The 18,292-nt window shown below is 43.1% G+C and overlaps 2 protein-coding genes across 9 annotated transcripts in view; one reads left to right on the top strand and one right to left on the bottom strand.

Moving 5' to 3' along the window:
• The window catches only part of TMEM116 (transmembrane protein 116), a 103,502-nt gene extending 93,516 nt beyond the window's left edge, over positions 1–9,986 (bottom strand). For 2 of the 8 annotated variants that reach the window (XM_081123361.1, XM_081123363.1), the window contains exons 1-3: positions 2,814–2,925; positions 2,201–2,247; positions 1,643–1,706 (exon numbers count right to left, since the gene is read on the bottom strand). In XM_081123361.1, coding sequence (XP_080979487.1) covers positions 1,643–1,706; positions 2,201–2,247; positions 2,814–2,861 — 159 coding nt within the window. In that variant the 5' untranslated portion in view covers positions 2,862–2,925. Of the gene's footprint in view, positions 1–1,642; positions 1,707–2,200; positions 2,248–2,813; positions 2,926–9,750 lie in introns of those variants that run through there. The other 6 variants (XR_013997828.1, XR_013997829.1, XM_081123360.1 and 3 more) reach the window with 6 other exon arrangements.
• A 42-nt stretch (positions 9,987–10,028) lies between these two features.
• ERP29 (endoplasmic reticulum protein 29) lies at positions 10,029–17,218 on the top strand. Its single transcript, XM_081123352.1, has 3 exons — positions 10,029–10,356; positions 14,508–14,646; positions 16,428–17,218. The coding sequence occupies exons 1-3, from the start codon at positions 10,213–10,215 to the stop codon at positions 16,925–16,927; spliced, it is 783 nt and encodes a 260-aa protein (XP_080979478.1). The 5' UTR covers positions 10,029–10,212; the 3' UTR covers positions 16,928–17,218.
• Positions 17,219–18,292: the final 1,074 nt, after the last annotated feature.

Genomic DNA, 18,292 nt, shown 5'->3' with positions numbered 1-18,292 from the left:
TTAATCACATCTGAATTCAAATTTCATCAAAGGAAACAAACATTAGGGAAATCTTAATCAAAGGAAGATATATGGCCTAAGATTACTTTGGCAGGCAATGACAATACAGTATGAAGATTTATTTCACATTCTATGTCTGAAATTAAAAATTCTCTTCTCATTAGGCAACATATTTCACTGGTTTAAAAAGTGTATGAGGGGAGAGGCTTTGAACAAGACAAGTCTGCACTCAAATTCTAGCTCTAACACTTCCTAGCTATAAGACTTTAGGGAAGTCCCTCAACCTTACTAGAGGTTGTAGAGGATTGTTTTAGAGTTGTTTTAAGGATTATATGAAAAATGTATTTAAAACACTGAGCACATGTGTCTAGAATATAATAAATACTAAATATTGTGTTTAATTTGAAGGAGGACTGTAGTTAAGAGTTGGGTTTTTGAAAATCCCTGCTCTGCTACTTACCACATAGCTTGAACAAGTTAATCTTACGAGTTTGAGCCTCAATTTCCTCATCTGTGAAATGGAGCTACATCATCCTTCTCACAGAAGAGTGATGAGGACCAATAAAATAAAATACACAAGGCACTCAATATAGTTGGAACATAGTAAGTGTTCCACATACAGAAATATCTTTGTTATTAAAGTGGGCCCAATAAAACCCAATGACATTTTCCACATACAGAAGTTCTCCCATATATGTTCTAAACTACATTTTGCCTAATTTTGTGCCATTTGGCCTCATTAGAGAAACAGTTGTTGCATTTCTCATAAAATATTTTCTGAGCTAGCAAATTCATCACTCTTCCTAGTCCTCTCTGAATCAGGAAGGTTTTTTGGTTTTTTACACCTTAAATACATACAATATTTATCAACTACACCTCAATATAAGGAAGGTTTTTGCCTTGATCTTTTTGGTATGAATAGTTTGACATAGGATGTATTTTTGCTCTGTTTTCACCATTAAATTGTAATTGCCTAGAAGGCCAGAACAGCAAAACAAATACCTTTTGTAAAGCAAAGTCTTTGCACTATTTCCTAGTCCCACTAGCAACTTAACCAACATATCAACATCGGAAAACTCACCTCTAAGCAGGACCCTACATACTTAGAGTGAATATAGGCTCCAAACTAAACTGTTTCCTTAACCTTAATAATTAATACATACCAAAAAAAATCCACATTTAGTAGTCAATCTCAGTATTCAAAGTTAAAGTTAAAATAGTTACCTAGAAGAAAAGGGAGACCTATTGACACTGCCTAAAATATCTCATCGTGCCCTAGCCAGTTTGGCTCAGTAGTTAAGAGCATCAGCCTGCGGACTGAAGGGTCCCCTGTTCGATTCCAGCCAAGGACACGTGCTTCTAGGATGCAGGCTCGGATCAGCTGGTGGGGGAGGCAACTGATCGATGTGTCTCTCTCATATCAATGTTACTCTCTCTCTCCCCCTTCTATTCTCTCTGAAAAGCAATGAAAAAAATATCCTCGGGTAAGGACTAAATAAGTAAGTAAATATCTCAATGTATCATGGCAAATTCCTAAGCTATTCATAGAATTATTCCATCATTTATAGGTGACACCTCTCTTAATTATATCAAAGGCTAAGTCACTAAAATTTCAAATCCAACACAAAAAGAGATTGCTCACCTCTGGAGATTTCTGTATATTCTGGAATACAGCATAGGCAGTAAGTGAACTTGAACCTATAACACTGACAGAAATAAAAGATTAATAAGACAACTGGGGTTCCTTCATTTTTGCTATAAATCAATAGCTATAAAAATCATTACAGCTTCACTGACATATAATTGATGTAAAATAAATTGCACATATTTTTTTTAAATATAGAGTGCTTCATGAATTTGTGTGTCATCCTTGCACAAGGCCCATGCTAATCTTCTGTTTCATTCTATTTTTTAACATATGTACTACCAAAACAATTGGTTTTGCAAGTCAATCCTGTTGACCAAGTTGTCCTTTGATTTTCAAGAGGTTAGCCCTTGATCTATTTTTTGTCTTATTGTTGTTGATATTGGTACATTTTATTAATCAGAAAATATCAACATGGTAAAGAATAGCATTTCTCTTTAACTAAAGATTAAAAGCAAATCCCCAGGGGAAGAAAAATGTAGAAACCTTCAGAATTCTCCAGTTTTACTTGTACCAGTTTAAACAGTCATATTACATGAGATTAAGTAAACTTACCTCAAAGTAGCCATAACAAATTGTATCCACTGTATTGCAGAGTAAACCTAAACAAAATGAGAAAATAAGAATAAAACTAATCCTTTTACATTTAATATTCAACGTTGTTCCAGTTTCTCCATTTATTAACAATCTGTGCAGAGCACAAACTCTTTTTCAGTGCCTAATCAAAACACACTATAAAGCTGAGAATGAGTAAAAAGGCTGAATAGACCCCTGGAAAGGCAGGGTGGCTTCTTTCTTCTTCCCTTACTGCTACACCTTTGGGAAACAATAAGATACAAACAGAGGTGGACAGAAAGTGACTGAGTGAAAAAAACACACCACAGAGTTAAATGGGAAAATTAATAAAGGGAAGAATAAAATGGAGAAGTGGTAGGAAAAGTAAAATTTTGAGACAGGACAGATATATGGGAAGAATGGGTTAACAGGAAAGGCAAACAAATACGAAAGAGAGTTGAGTGACAGACAGACAGAAGGAAACAGAATACTAAGCAACAGAAAAATAGGAAAAAGAAAACAGTATAGAGAGAGATACTGTGAGTGAAAAATACAGAACAGGGAGGAAGAAAGGGGGAGCAAAAAAGGAGAGAGGGACAGTTTCTAATCTCACCAAGTCCAGATTGTCCGTAAGAATTCTAGCCTCCAGTAGGAAGGCCATAGGGACTTCAGCCCCAGCTATGCTTAAGCAGCCAGATCCTTCTCGGTCAGGTTCTGAATCCCCAAGTGGTGAACAGGTGGCTCCACCCCTACCCCAGCTGGGCTCCTCCCTACCCAATCCTGCCTGGTATCTTGAGGACAAGGAGAAAAGGTGGCAACAAGTGGAGGAGAAAGCCAAGCAGAAAGAACAAAAATAGAAAAAGCAGGTGACAAGGCAACAAAGTTCTAAAAAGCATTAGAATTTTAAGAAGGGGTGAGGCAGGAATAATAAAAAGTAGAAAGAATGAGTCATAGTGAAAAGGTAAATAGAGCTGTAAGAAAGAAATGGAACAGAAAAATGGGAGAGAAAAATGGGGAAGGGAGGTCTGCTTCAAACTTGCCCCTTTTTAGAGACAGAAGCCTGTGAGGAGACAGACTGCATATTCATTCAATCAATAAAGTTTTAGTAATACCAGGAAAAAGCTGTGGAGAGAAGGGGTTATTAATATCTCATATTTACTTAATACTAACACCTTCAATATTCTATACCAAAAATTCCCACCAGAAACATAATTTTGTAGTTAAATTACATGATTCATTTAATGTACTTATGTTTACATATCAAATTTGTGTAAACAGCATTCTGTTATGGAAGATATAAAGACAAGTAAGATATAGACCCATACTTGCAGGAACTTATAATACAGTAGGAAAAGACAGCATGAATACCAAAAATCTTAAATAATCTGCACACAAAAGTAATATACACTGATTGGCATTTGAACAGTATTTGTAAGAAATGGTAAAGTTTGGATAAAAACTGGAGGAAGGAGAAAGCAGAAGGAAGAACATTTCATTTATGTAACCATTTATTTCATCTAACTATACTTCATACACTCTACGAATATTAATAATACAAATTAGATCATTTGCATGGCTTGAGAAATTTAAATAGATGATTCATTTATTCATATGAGGTTAAGAATATAGTGTGGCCCAGCTGGGCCTGGCTCAGGGATTGAGCATCGACCTAGGATTCAGGAGATTGTGGTTCAATTCCCAGTCAGGGCACATGCCTGGGTTGCCAGTCTGGCGCCTGCAGGAGGCAGCCAATCAACGATGACTCTCTCATCATTGATGTTTCTATCTCTCTCCCTCTCCCTTCCTCTCTCTGAAATCAATAAAGATATATTAAAAAAATACATATATAGTGTGGAGTAGAAGGTAGGACATTGTTAGGTGGAGGTAGGCTATAATCACTTTGCTTATATTATTAAACAAGTAAATGAAAATACCAGTAAATTTCTGGATCAGAAATCCCTACTATAGGTCTTAGGGAGTGTTTTGCAGCCTCTAATCATATATCTGTGTAATAAGGGTAAGGGGACTAATGACAGTCTCACCAAGTGTTAAGGGAATGCTTCTGAACAAAGGACTCTTGTCTCAGTCAAGAACAAATCTCAGATTGTCCAGAGAACAGCCTTGCCAAATTAGTCTGCTGCTCTTGATAGAACTTCTCTCTTTTGGCATCTCTTCTAAAATGTCTTATGTAACCAGCCAACATGTGGGGATTTATTTTTCCATTTTTCTCTCAAAATTAGTCCTCTGCCTTCTGTATATTCAGCAACATCCTCCTTTGAAATGTCTTTGGAAACATAATCTTCCCATCTTCCTCTTCTACAAGGGTTAACCCAAGCCCAAATGATTTAAGTGGGTGATATTTATTTTCAGTTTTCTTTTCTCCTCCTTTTAAAAAAAATTTATTTGAAAGAAAGAGGAAGGGATAGAGAGAAGAAGGGGGAACGGGAGAAAGAAAGGGGGAGGGGGAGGGGGAGGAAGAGAGAAGGGGAAGGAGAGAGAAACATCAATGTGAGAAATATCACTTGGTTGCCTCCTGTACACACACCAACTGGGGATCGAACCTGCAACCTGGGTATGTGCCCTGACCGGGACTTGAACCCACTAACTCTTGGTGTATGGGATGAAGCTCCAACCAACTGAGCCACACTTGCCAGGGCTCCTCTCCTCTTTTTACTTACTTCCTTAGCAAGCTCAAACACACCCCAGCTCTCAATGTAATGGGCTACTCTATATTACATATCAATTTACGTTAACAGATATTCATTAAACTTCTACCATGAACAAGTTAATGCAGTGGATAAAAAGTCAAGAAAAATACCTACCTAGTAAAATATTTCTATTTAAGCAAAAATACTCAAGAGTTTTAGTAATAACAGCTACCAATTATTGAGTGCTTTCTATGTGTAAGGCTCTATGTTAAACATTTAATCCTCACACAGCCTTTGAGATAGTAAGTAGTATTATTCCCATTTTACAGATAAAGAAACTGAGGCTTAAAGAAGTCATTTTCCTATGGTTACAGAGTTATAAAGTAGTGATGCCGAAATTCAAACTCAGTCAGTCTTACATCTCACTCTTAACACCTACAGTATTCTAACAGGGAACTGATTAATGGAAGAAAAGGGAAAGATAATTTTAAAAAATAACATGACATCAAGAGAGCTCTTTTTTTTCTTTCGGTCTTTATTTTACGCAATCTTTTTGTGACATTTGACATTGTTGGATGGGCCTCTACTTCTTTTGTTTGTTCATTTTTGTTTAAAATATTACAGCCCGGCCAGGCGTGGCTCAGTGGTTAAGCATCGACCTACGATCCAGCCAATCAGGGTTCGATTCCCGGTCAGGGCACATGCCCAGGTTGCGGGCTGCAGCCGATCAATGACTCTCTCATCATTGATGTTTCTATCTCTCTCTCTCCCTCTCTTTTCCTCTCTCTGAAATCAATAAAGATATATTAAAAATAAATAAATAAATAAAATAAAATATTACAGATGTCCCTTTTTCTCCCCAATGACCCATTCCGCCGTCCCATCCTCCTCCCCAGTCCCTCACCACACCATTGTCCGTGTCCTTGAAGAGAGCTCTTTTATTAGGCAATTGCTTCTTACGTATGACAACAAAAGCACAAGCAACAAAAGAAAAAATATATTGGTCTTCAATTAAAACTTTTGTGCTTCAAAGGATACCCTCAAAAAAGTGAAAGGGCGCCCTGGCCAATTTGGCTCAGTGGTTAGAGCATCAGCCCATGGACTGAAGGGTCCGGGTTTGATTCCGGCCAAAGGCACAAGCTTCGGTTGCAGGCTCAATCCTGGACCCACTGGGGTATGTGCTGGAGGCAACCAATTGATGTGCCTCTCTCACATTGATGTTTCTCTCTCTCTTTCTCCCCCTGCTTCCACTTTCTCTGAAAAGCAATGGAAAACATATCCTTAGGTGAGGATTAAAAAAAAAAGTGAAAGGGCAACCTAACATAATGAAATATTTGTAGAACATATATTTGATAAGGGACTTGTATTAGAATATACAAGGAATTCCAACACTCAATAATAAAAAATACAACCTAATTTTAAAATAGGCAAATGTTTTAAATAGAGACTTCTCTCAAAATATACACAAATCACTAATAAGCCCCCTAAAAGATGATCAACATCATAAGCCGCCAGGGAAATACAAATTAAAATCACAATGAGGTGCCATTTCATGAGTACCAGGATGACTATAATAAAAAAGACAGACACTAGCAAGTGTTGATGAAGATGTGGAGAAAAAGGAAACATCATACACTGCTGGTAGGAACGTCAAATATTGTAGCCACTTTGTCAGTTTCTCAAATGGTTAAACATACACTATACGATTCAGCTTCTAGATATAAACTCGGTTCTACGCCTAGGTATATTTGGACACAAATGTTCATAACAGTGTTATTAATAATAGACAAAAAGTAGAAACAACATAAATGTCCATAAACTGGCAAAGGGATAAATAAAACGTGGTTTATCCATGCAATGAAATATTATTCAGCAATTAAAAGGAAAGGAGTACTGACACATGATACAACAGGGGTGAACCTTGAAAACATTATGCTAAGTGAAAGAGGTCAGTCACAAAAGACCACATATTGTATGGTTCCATATGAAATGTCTAAAATAGGCAAATTTATACAGATACAAAGTAGATTAGTGGTTACCTAGGGCTAGGAAGGTAGTTTGGAAGGAATGGAGAGTGACTGCTAATGGGCATAGGGTTTCTTTTTAGGGTAACAAAAACATTCTAAAATTAGATAGCGGTGATGGTTGTACAACTCTATGAATATACTAAAAACTACTGAAATGTACACTTTAAAAGTGTGAATTATATGGTAGGTGAATTATATCTCAATAAAGCTGTTGCCAAAAAAATGAAGTATGCAACAAAAGCAAGGAAGGAAATGTCTCAATGCTGAAATTCATTAATGATTAATGGATAACATGTTTCTGTCTTTACTACTGAAAAGAATAATATTGAAATTAAAAAGTGTAAAATAAACATTGCAAGAGGGAACTGAAGAGAAAGATTTTGAGAAAGCACCTGACTGCTCTAAATGAATACACCACTCCTGGCCTGAACAACTTATACTCCAGGACTGATAAAACTTGCAGGTTAACCCAATAAACCATTGAATGAAATCTGAGGTTTCATGTAAAAATGGGAAAACTGCTAGAAATGATAGAAAACTGGTTATCACTAAAAACATTTTTTTTATTTTTATAAGATGGTAAAATCTGCAAACCATAAGTGAAAGATCATAGCATTGATCTCAGACAAGATTCTAGAATGAACTATCCAAAAGATATGTTTTTAAAGAATTAGAAAAATATAATCATTACATCAGCAAGGATTCATAAATAATCATGCTTGGTTAACCTCATTTTCTTTTTGGATAGAATTACTACCCATAATATATATGGTATTTTGACAAAGCATTTGATAAGAAATTTTGCCTCCTACTCCCTACAATACCCAGGGTGAGCTTTTTGATTTTCCACAACGGTGTGAACTGTGAGACTTTATGACTTCCTAAATATGGAGGATTGTACCTGGCTTATTTGTGTAGACTGTCAGGGTCCTGAAGCCAAAAATCTAATCATATCATGAGATAACTGACTGAGACCAGGGTACTATTAAAAGGAGGCAATGAGACAACTACTATACTTTTGCATTTCATAGAAAAAGTACCAATATTAACCTTCCCTCTCCAACCAATCCACTTCCTTCACTTTTTTCAAAGCCCACTTCTAAACTAATCATGACTAGAAAGTCACTCCTGATCAATCATATTAACTAGGTATACCCAAAGAATCTATATACTCAGAAGTGAATAATTTAAAAACAGTCTGTCATATAAAGGGTTCTAAAAACTCTTAATAGCTCCTATTGACTACAGGATAAAACAGGAAATTCTTAGTTTTATTTTCAACACTCTCTCCTACCTGAGCTTAAAACTGTCTTATTAACTACAGTTTTGAGAACTCCTCCCAGCCAAGCCGGTCATTCCCTTAAGTGTCAGGTTCATTCCCACTTCTGCTCCTTTTTCATCTGTCCTCAACCTAAAATATTCTTTCTTCCAAGGCTTAACTCCATCTCCACATCCTACATGCAGCCTTCTTTAACCACCTTAGCTCATAGTAAGTTTCCCCTCCTCTAACTTCTGTCATTTGTCTATGTAGCTCATTTTACTTAGTAATTAGGGCAAAGTCAAAATAAAATTTTCCAAATCTCCCCCAACACACACACACACACACACACACACACACACACATTTACTGGATACATACAATGGTAAATATGGTGCTAACCCTCTTATTATGTATTACATAACTTATTCTCTTACCCTCACATCCGTTTGTTCATCAAGTCTTGTGAATTCTGCCCTACAAAAATTACTCAATTCCATCCTTACCTCTATTTATCCCTACCATTATGTCCTATTGCAGGGCATTAACCTCTCCTACCTACTGCATGACCCTTAAATGGTCTGTCTCAGCCTTCTCCCTTCCAACCCATTCCTTTCACTCTTCAATGACCGCAAATCTGAAGTCACTTTCCTAGTTAAAACCCTTGATGGCTCCAAACCTTTTAACATAATGAAACCCTCTACAACCAGTCCCAGATGACCTTCGGATTTAGCAGGCTTTTCCCCTTGCTAGAAATATCCTTTGGTGCTTGCCGCCCTGCAAATGCCTCCTCTTCTTTCAAGATCCATCTTGAAAGTCCTCTCCTGTCTATAACTTTCCCTGACATTCCAGAACAGGACTGACTAAATCTGCATTTGTGACAGTCGTATCATCTACCACTTACACCGTTAGAGGTACAGTCCTATTCCTACATCTCCTCCCCGCACAGAGTTCCTCCCGCGCAGAGCTCCGCCTCCATCATTTCTGTACACCCGCAGGATCCGGTGTAAACAAACCATACCCAGAAAAAGTATCTGTTCAATAGAATTTTTAGGATTTTTTTTTTTTTTTAATCCTCACCCGAGGATATTTTTTCCATTGCTTTTCAGAGAGAGTTGAAGGGAGGGAGGGAGGGAGCGAGAGAAAAAGAGAGAGAGAGAGAAACATCCACATGAGACACACCGATTGGCTGCCTCCCGCACGCGTCCTGACCGGGGCCGGGATCAAGCCTGCAATCGAGGTACATGCCCTTTGCCAGGAATCGAACCCGGGACTCTTCCCGTCTGCCGACCGACACTCTAACCACTGAGCCAACCGGCTACGGTTTTAGGATTTTTATTTTAATTTTTTAAATCTTCCTGGAGCCTACGACTTGCTGGACGGGCACTCAGCTTCCAATAAAGCCCTGCGTCTCCCAGGTCAGGCACTTGCCTCAGAGTAGGCCGGACGGTCAGACTGGGCAGAGGGCAGGCGTGGCCCCGACTGCCACACCGACCAAGAGCCGCGCCTGGCTCACCAACCCGGGCCTGGCTGAGGGGGGTGGCGGCGAACGACTGACTGAGGGGAATACGGGGCCGAGTGCGGGTAGTAGCAAGTCAGAGTGACACACAGACTAACCGAAGGTAGCAGTGGATCCCAACCGACCGCCTGACGCACTGAAGGCAGGGAGAAATACGGACTGGCGTCGTCACCTTCAAGGACGCGCAGAGACCGAGGGCCAAGGGCTTCAAACACACCACGCATGGGCCTCACGCCTCTCCTCACGCGGAGGAAGCCGGGAAAAGGGAGGCCCCGTTGCGCGCCACAGCGAGTGCGCGTGCGCCGCAGTCTCTCACTCGGCCTTTCTCGCGCCCTCCTCCGCCCCACCCCCGACGCCGCCCCGCCCTTTCACCCTGGGACAGCTCAAGCTTCCCTGAGTGCGCGCGCACCGCAGCCCCGTTTCCCCGCCCCTTCACGTGGCCCCTCCCTCTCGCCCTACGCGGGCGTGAGCCTCCGGGGCGGGCCCCCTGGTCACGTGCTCCCGACGCGGCGCTCTCTGCACTACAGCCCTTCTCGCGCCCACTGCCAGACTCCGGCGTTATGGCTGCCGCCGTGCTCCGCGCCGCTTCTCTCTCCCCAGTGTTTCCCTTTTTCTTGTTCCTCCTGCTTCTCTCCGCTCCGCCGGGCAGCAGCGGCCTGCACACCAAGGGTGCCCTTCCCCTGGATACAGTCACTTTCTACAAGGTAACGGGGCCGGGGGACATCGCGCGCGGGTGCAGCCCGAGCGCCCAGGGGAGCGCGCACTCGTGGGGGGACGCAAGGGACTGAGGGCTGGCTAGAGGTGGTCAGTGACGACGATCCCGGGGCTGCCCACCGTCCTATTGTTACTGGTGGACTCTGGGCCGAGGCCGTATCATGACCAAGGGTCTGCGTGCTCCAGGGTCCCCGCGCACCCTTGCCTTTGCAGTGTTTGTACTTGTTTCCTCTTTTGCAAAACATGCCGCCCAGGGAACTGGGTGCCCCTTCCCTTCAGCTATGGGGAGGGGGCGGTGTCAGGCAAGATCCAATCCTCGAGTCCCAAGTGGGAGAACCGGAGGGCGGCGCGAGGCGGCCGCCACGGCTCCAGCCGTGGTTGGGCGGCGGGGTAGAAAGCCGCCGCGTTAGCCGCTCCTCTCTGCGCCCCTCTCCCCTTGGCGCGGATGGCTTGCAGCCTGCTTTGCAATATGCAAATCATGCCCGGAGAGACCCTGCGTCTCCTTGAAAAGTGCAAGCGTTAAGGATAAGCTTCGGTTCAACCACCCTGTAGGAAATATCTTAGGCCTGGGTACAAAATGAATAAAATCAGGTCAAGGCATAGAAGGATTTGCCACTACCCCCATCCCCCAAATTTCCAGAATTTGGGGTCCTGGCCTGGGGAAATGGCCGTTGGAAATGTTGAAGGCCGAACGCAGTACCAACTCCCTCCTCTTGCACCTGTCTTCACCTGCTGGCAACTTTTAAATTTGCTTACAAGATAGGCAAGCTAAGGATTTGAGTCGTTTTATTTTCTTAATTTGTACCCATTGTTGGGAAGTGAAACCCACAGGTGGAGTTCTAGATGTCTCAAGTGGTCGTGGGTTTGGCACGTGTGGCCCATTCAAGGCAGAGTTTCAAGAATTTAAAGGTGTTGGTGTGACTGGTTGGTTATCAGGCACACCCCACAGCACCCTATGCTTTGGGGGCCTTTATTGGCAAAGTGACACCGCTATCCCCCAACATGGGACTGGGATAACATCAGACCAGGTGCGACTTAGAGGGAGACTTTGCACTGTAAAGTTAACAGTATTTCCTAATCAGTTGGTGCCTTTCCATCTTTACTTGCTACCACCCTGGTCAAGTCTGTCATTACAGGAGTCTCCTCTCAGTCCATTCCCCATATCGTAGTGTAAGGCCTACATGATCTGACTCCCCCACCTCTCCTTTCATCTCCTAACCATTCTTCTTTTGTCCCTTCTGCTCCAGCTAACATGTTTTCTGCTCTTTAAATATTCCTAGCTCATTACTGCCCTAGGCCCTTTGCACTGGTGTCTAGAACATTCTTTGCCCAATGTTTGAATGCCAGTTCCCTCTCATTCAGGCTTAGGTTAAAATGTTACCTTCTCAGAGCCCTGCCTTGATTTCCCCATCCCCCAGCGTAAAGTGCCCTGTTTGATTTCTCTGAAGAGCACTCATCCCCCTTTTTTGGTGTTTTTTTTTTCTATTATTCCCCACACTAGAATATTATATGCTTGGAAAGAACTACCTTGCCTATTTTGTTTACTGATCATCTGCACAATCTAGCAGGTTACATGTCACGTAGAGATGCTCAGTAATAATTTGTTGAATGAATAAACAAATGTTTTCTCCCATCCCTTTCTAAATCTAACTCACTCTGTTCATTATTATTGAACAAAAGGGGAGCTTCCTAGCGTTACTATGTCCAGGGGCCTTAGCTCATGCTCTGCCTTTCAGTGATTTCCAGTGTCTTTTATTTCTTGCCTTTCCATCACTAGAGATAAGAGATCCTGTCCTTTTTCTTTACTGTCTGTTTTCTTGTTCACTTAGAATAGTGTCTGGCATATGATAGGCTTTCAGTACCTTTTTATTCAATGAATGAATGAATGAATGAATGAAGAGGTACAGACTGAGTCAAAACAGTCTGTAAGAAAAAAATTCATTGTGCAAATGCTTGCCGCTCAAAACAATTCTGCCAGTGGTAAGAATGGTGAAAGTAAAAGATGGAGGCCTCTCAATTCTATTTCAATGTTAGAGCACTGTGTTAATTTATTCCATATTAATAATATTATTAATATTCCATAATACAAATGTAGGCCCCTTGCAGGTAGGGGTCCTGTGTTGGTGCTTTTTAAATTGTTTTCCCACTGAACATGTAGAATCTGCTACCAAAGTCTGTCCTAGTTTTGTTCATTTAGCAAATATTTTCAGAGCATCTGCTACATACTGGTCCTGTTGGGCACTAGGGATACAGTCGAAAACAGGTCAGACAAGGTCCTTATTCTCATAAGTGTACATTCTAGTGGAGAGGACAGGTAACAGACAAGCAAATAAGGATTTCAGAGTGATTAAATGCAGTGAAGAAAGTAGAGCAGGGTAAGAGATAGAGTGATGGAAATGAAGCAGCATTAGATAGTCTGAGTGGAGGGGACCTCCATTGGGAGGGATATTTGAACGGAGCTTTGAATGATAGACAACCATGGAAGGAACTGGGGAAAGGGCATTCCAGGGAGCAGAGAGAGCAAATGAAAAGGCCCTAAGTGGGAATGAGTTTGGTGTATTGAACTGAAATAAAGCTAGTTGGGCCAGAGGGATGTGATCTGGTTTATATTTTGAGACTTCCCTCCTCTTAGGCCCCCAGAGCTCAGAATTTTGGGGGTCATTGGCCACTTAGAGATGACCTGTTCCAGTGGCTTCTCCCTCTTCCCTTGTGCCCCTAGGCAGTGTGAAATATTTTTTAAAACCTAAAAGTAAATGGATACCAACACACAATAAGGAACAACGACTAACAGCAACTGGAATGATGTCAGCTTGCCTTAATTAGGACAGTGATTGCCTGTGATGAAATACTGACTGGCAATGATCACTTTGATAGAAAAACAAAAAGTTGTTAGAAGAAGAGGCAGGATTACTGACCAAAGGCAGTTTGTTAGATTAAGTCTGTGCATGGGAAGACACCATCGAAAGAAGTTCTTGGGATGCCTCCATACATTAAGTGTAAAATTACCACACGACCCCTCAGTTCCGCTCCTAGGTGTATACCCAAAAGAAATGAATACAGGTGTAAAAAACAAAAACTTGTACATGAATGTTTGTAACTATTCACAAACAGCCAAAAGGTTGAAACATCCCAAACATCCCTCAACTGATGAATGGCTAAGCAAACTGGTCTATTTATACAATGGAGTATTTATTTGGCCACCAAAAGAATGACATATTGATGCACGCTACAACATGGATGAACCTTGAAAACATACTAAGTGAAAGAGGGCAGTCCCAAAAGGCCACATATTATATGATTCCATCAGATCAGACAAATTCATAGAGACAGAAAGCAGATTAATGGTTGCTAGGGATTGGGGGGAAGGAGGACTGGGGAATGGCTGCTTAATGGGTACACGGTTCCTTTTCAGGTGATAAAAGTGTTCTGCAACTAGGTATTAGTGATGGTTGCACAACATTGTTAATGTACAAAATCCCACTGGATTGTGCACTTTAAAATGGCTAAAATGGTGAAGTGAATTTTACAATTAAAATACAAGTCTTGGCCTGACAGTTTAGTACCTACAGATCTAGTCAGAGGTTACTGTGATCTAGGGAGGGGACATTGTCCCAAGCCTGGCATCTCAGCAACTCCCCTTGAGCCTCAAAATTGCAGAGTTCAAACTGTGGGCTCCCTAGCCAAAGCATCCTCCATGGTGCCATCTCCTTTACAGATGATTAGTTGCTGGTTTTTTGTCAGATTTCTGGTTCAGTGGTGGTTTTTTTTTTGAGGAAGGCCCCCCTGGGATGATGGGCATGATCGGCTACAGCATTGTGTGCTAAGGGTCTCCTTGGCCTTACTTATCAAAGGGCCACTGGAGAAGGCCTTAGTACATCTATAGGTTTATTTATTCTAGACAGGGTTGTATATGCCTTTGATTAGTGTGAACAAGCACCTAATGGGGCACCCAGCACATAGTAAGCACCACTAAATTGTTAAATGAATCAATGGGTGAATGAATGAATATTAGTATTTGAGAGCTTGTCTCCCTTGTGGGCTTGGTTTTCACCCTGTTTCTTAACCAGGGGTCCATTGGGAAAGGCAATTAGCCCCAAAGTTTCCTGGTACCCCCTACCCACTCAACTCTGTACACCCTCAGGTCATTCCCAAAAGCAAGTTCGTCCTGGTGAAGTTCGACACCCAGTATCCCTACGGTGAGAAGCAGGATGAGTTCAAGCGTCTGGCTGAGAACTCGGCCTCCAGCGATGACCTCTTGGTGGCAGAGGTGGGGGTCTCAGGTACGGCAAGTCCAGGCGACTGGGAAGGGCAGAGAGGGAGGAAGCTAGGAATCATTTCCCTACTTGTAGGGGGACTACCCAGCACCTTTCTGTCTGAGTCACACGAAGAGTGCAAATGGGGACGTGTGGTACCCACAGCACGTTAGCTCGAGCAGATTCTGACACGGAACCCCCACTCAGCCTCGCGGGTGGCTGACGGAGGGAACCCACCGTCCTTCGTCCTCTGCTCCCCAGTGACATTAAACTTACTACAAGAGAACTTGGAGCTCTTCTTGCGGGGGACTGTCAGAGGGGGCGCCCTAAGAGTCAGCCTAGTCCATTCAGTCTCATTTCAGCTCTTCGGTACCAGAACTATTGGGTTTTGGCTTTAACTCAAATCCACCAGAGTTGCCACTAAACCAGGGGCAGCTCTCAACCACAGTGGCAGCTTTAGTAATAATAGTGGCCAACAGTGGTTTACAGTCTGTAAAGATGTATAGTCATTGCCCCCCCCCCCCAATGTCTATTGATTTCAGAGAGAGGAAGGGAGAGGGAGAGAGAGAAAGTCATGGATCGGTTGCCTCCTGCACACCCCCTGCTGGGGATCGAGCCCGAAACCTGGAATCGAACCTCATTCTCCTGGATCCTAGGTCGATGCTCAACTGCTGGGCCTTGCTGGTCAGGCCAGGCACTGCATTTTTAAGATTCACTTGAACCCCACCTGAGAAGCAAGACATCTTATCCATGTTATACTAAAGGAAAACTGAAGCTCAAGGTTCTGGGAGAGGAAGCGGCTCGTCCAGAATTCAACCTGGGTGTTTATTCCCAAGTGCAGTGGGTTCTTCCCGCTGTTTCCTCCCAGCTGGAATGCCTTAGCCCCTAGCAAGCTGAAGAATCTGGCCCTGGGTCCAGGTCGCTGGCACACTTCTCCAGGGCGTTTGGTCAGTTCCGACTCACCTGTGGGTTCACTCCTTTGGGGCTTTTAGAATTAATAATAGCTGACATTTATTAGATGTTGACTGTGTGCCGGGCCGCTGTGCGGAGTGTTTTCCATCTAATCCTTATGACTGTGAAGTGTGATGGACCCCCATTTTTTATATGAAGAAACAGTGCTTAGACTAACTTTCTCAAGGTTGGAGAGTTTAAAGTGGCAGAGCTGGGATTGGAACCCCACACTTCCTCTTCTATTGCCGTGACATGGTGTAAGAAACCAGTTGTCACAGCCTCAGCCCTTGGGACTATTACTGCCTTTTCAGTAGGACATAGCAAACACTAAACAGCTACCACTTATTAAGCACTTAACCCTGCCAGGTTAAAGGCACAGATCCCCTCATTGGGTCCTCCCAACAGCCGGCTCTGTGTGACAGGAGCTGTCTGGCTCCTTGATTTCCGGGTCCCTCAGCTCATGTCATCTCCACAGACATGTCTGCCTGAAGTGGGCCTTCTTACCCACTGTCACATCACCCTGTGGTGTTTTCATCATGGCACTGATCATTTATGTTCATTTGTTTATTGCCTTCTCACCCTTAGAAGACTATGAGCTCCTTGAGGTCAGAGCTCTTTATACCCTTAGTCACTGCTAGATCCCCAGCACTTGGAACAGTACCTGGCACATAGTGGGCATATAAGAAACATTCAGAAGAGTTACTTTTTCAGAGAGGTTAAATGTGACTTGACTAATGCCACCTGGCTAGGAAGTAGCGCAGGAGGAGCTCAGACACAGCCAGGGTGCTTCTCCGTCAGCAGCCTTCTGCCCCGTGTTCCTCGTGGTCCTGCTGCTCATCTCTCATTTCTGTCCACAGATTATGGGGACAAGCTGAATATGGAGCTAAGTGAGAAATACAAGCTGGACAAAGAGAACTACCCCGTCTACTACCTCTTCCGGGATGGGGACGTTGAGAACCCAGTCCTGTATAGTGGGGCAGTTAAGGTTGGAGCCATCCAGCGCTGGCTGAAGGGGCAAGGGGTCTACCTAGGCATGCCTGGCTGCCTGCCTGCCTACGACGCCCTTGCTGGAGAGTTCGTCAGGGCCTCTGGCGTGGAGGCCCGCCGGGCCCTTTTGAAGCGGGGGCAGGACAACCTCGCAAGTGTGAAGGATACTGAGAAGAAGTGGGCCGAGCAGTACCTGAAGATCATGGGGAAGGTCTTAGACCAAGGTGAGGACTTCCCGGCGTCAGAGATGACCCGGATCACCAAGCTGATTGAGAACAAGATGAGCGATGGGAAGAAGGCAGAGCTCCAGAAGAGCTTAAACATCTTGACTGCCTTCCAGAAGAAGGGAGCCGAAAAGGAGGAGCTTTAAAAGGCACTCCGGGGTTTTCCAGAGTTTGGTGGGGGTAAGGAGGGAGAGTTAACTGCTGGCTGTGAGACCCCCTCTGGGATTTAAGAAATCTGAGCATGCCCAGACACTGATGCTGATATGATCATGCTTGGGACATCACTAGAGCTAGTCCAGGTAGAGCTAGAACACTTACTCAGATGGCTTGTGAATTTCCTCCTCAGAAGGTATTGGTGCTATAAAGAATGTACTGCCCACATCCTTGAAAGGTGTAATCCCGATCCAATTAAAGTTTCCATGTTTTGGTTAAGTGGACCTGAAGCCATTCAGTCTTCTTTTACAAATTATACTTAGGACCCATGACCTGCTTTTTCCTTTATTTTTTTAATCCAAGCTGGTATGGATTCCACTTTACCAGGGTAACAGACTATCCTGGTAACACTGTGGAAGCTGGCCCCAGGTCAAATGCAATAACTACTTTTCTCACACGTAAAACAGTACCTTACCTGGGACCCACTTTAACTGTGATACGTGGAAGCTGGAGGCTACAAGAAAGCTCTGTGCTCCATCAAGCATGAACTATTTCAGGCGCCCCACAAATAACTGTTAAAAGCACCTGGCCCACGCTTGCTTACCCTCCACCTGTATGAAAAACATGTCTGCGTTGAGCAGTGATAGCATCTAAAAAACGGGCAACATGAAAAAAGTATAACCTTGAGCCCACCTTTTGGGGAAAGTTAAAGATGGCAGTGAGGTATATCCAAGTACTCACTTTTTGCTAGAGGAAAGGAACAGTGGGATGGAAGCAGACAGAAACTGGCTTCTCGGGGCTCAAATAAGAGCCTTACTAAACAGGGCAGAAAGGAAGCTCAGAGAGGAAAACCGAACAGCCCTTCTTTCCACTGTGTTGTCAGCGTGGCTGAGTAAACTTGGTCTTGGCCTGTGGATTCGCATCCTCTTGGATATGTCATGTTACCAGCCTGTCTGCAACCCTCATTAACTTCCCCCTAAATTTAGAAGTCACATTCCTGCCCCTGGCCTCAAAGTCCTTACTGCTCTGCTCCTCACCCCCCTTTCCACCTCAATCCCTACCTCTCTCCTTCCAGGATTTTCACTCAGTCCCAGCTACCTGAGCCTTTTTTCCAGGCACTAACGTGCTTGGCTGTTTCCGGCCTTGGGGCCTTTCTTTGCACCTGTGATCCTTTCTCCATGGCTGACTCTTCCACATTCCGGTCAAATGGTGGCACTCAAAGTGTCCTTTCATAACCCAGTTTATTACATACCCTGATTTATTTTATCAAACAGGACTTAATTACAAGCTAATATTTATTGTCACTTTTCCCACCTCAGCCACTAACTGGGCTGTACTGTGTCATTTACCATTATACC

This window comes from Miniopterus schreibersii (assembly GCF_964146895.1).
Source record: "Miniopterus schreibersii genome assembly, chromosome: 20".
NCBI classification, from domain to species: domain Eukaryota; kingdom Metazoa; phylum Chordata; class Mammalia; order Chiroptera; family Miniopteridae; genus Miniopterus; species Miniopterus schreibersii.
The sequence above is the reverse complement of the archived record's forward strand: the minus strand, read 5'-3'. Positions and strand labels throughout refer to the sequence as shown.

Coding starts and splice junctions, on each gene's coding strand:
- ERP29 (XM_081123352.1), top strand. CDS start 10,213: ATGGCTGCCGCCGTGCTCCGCGCCGCTTCTCTCTCCCCAGTGTTTCCC. Junction 10,357..14,507: donor ATACAGTCACTTTCTACAAG/GTAACGGGGCCG, acceptor GTACACCCTCAG/GTCATTCCCAAAAGCAAGTT. Junction 14,647..16,427: donor GGCAGAGGTGGGGGTCTCAG/GTACGGCAAGTC, acceptor TTCTGTCCACAG/ATTATGGGGACAAGCTGAAT.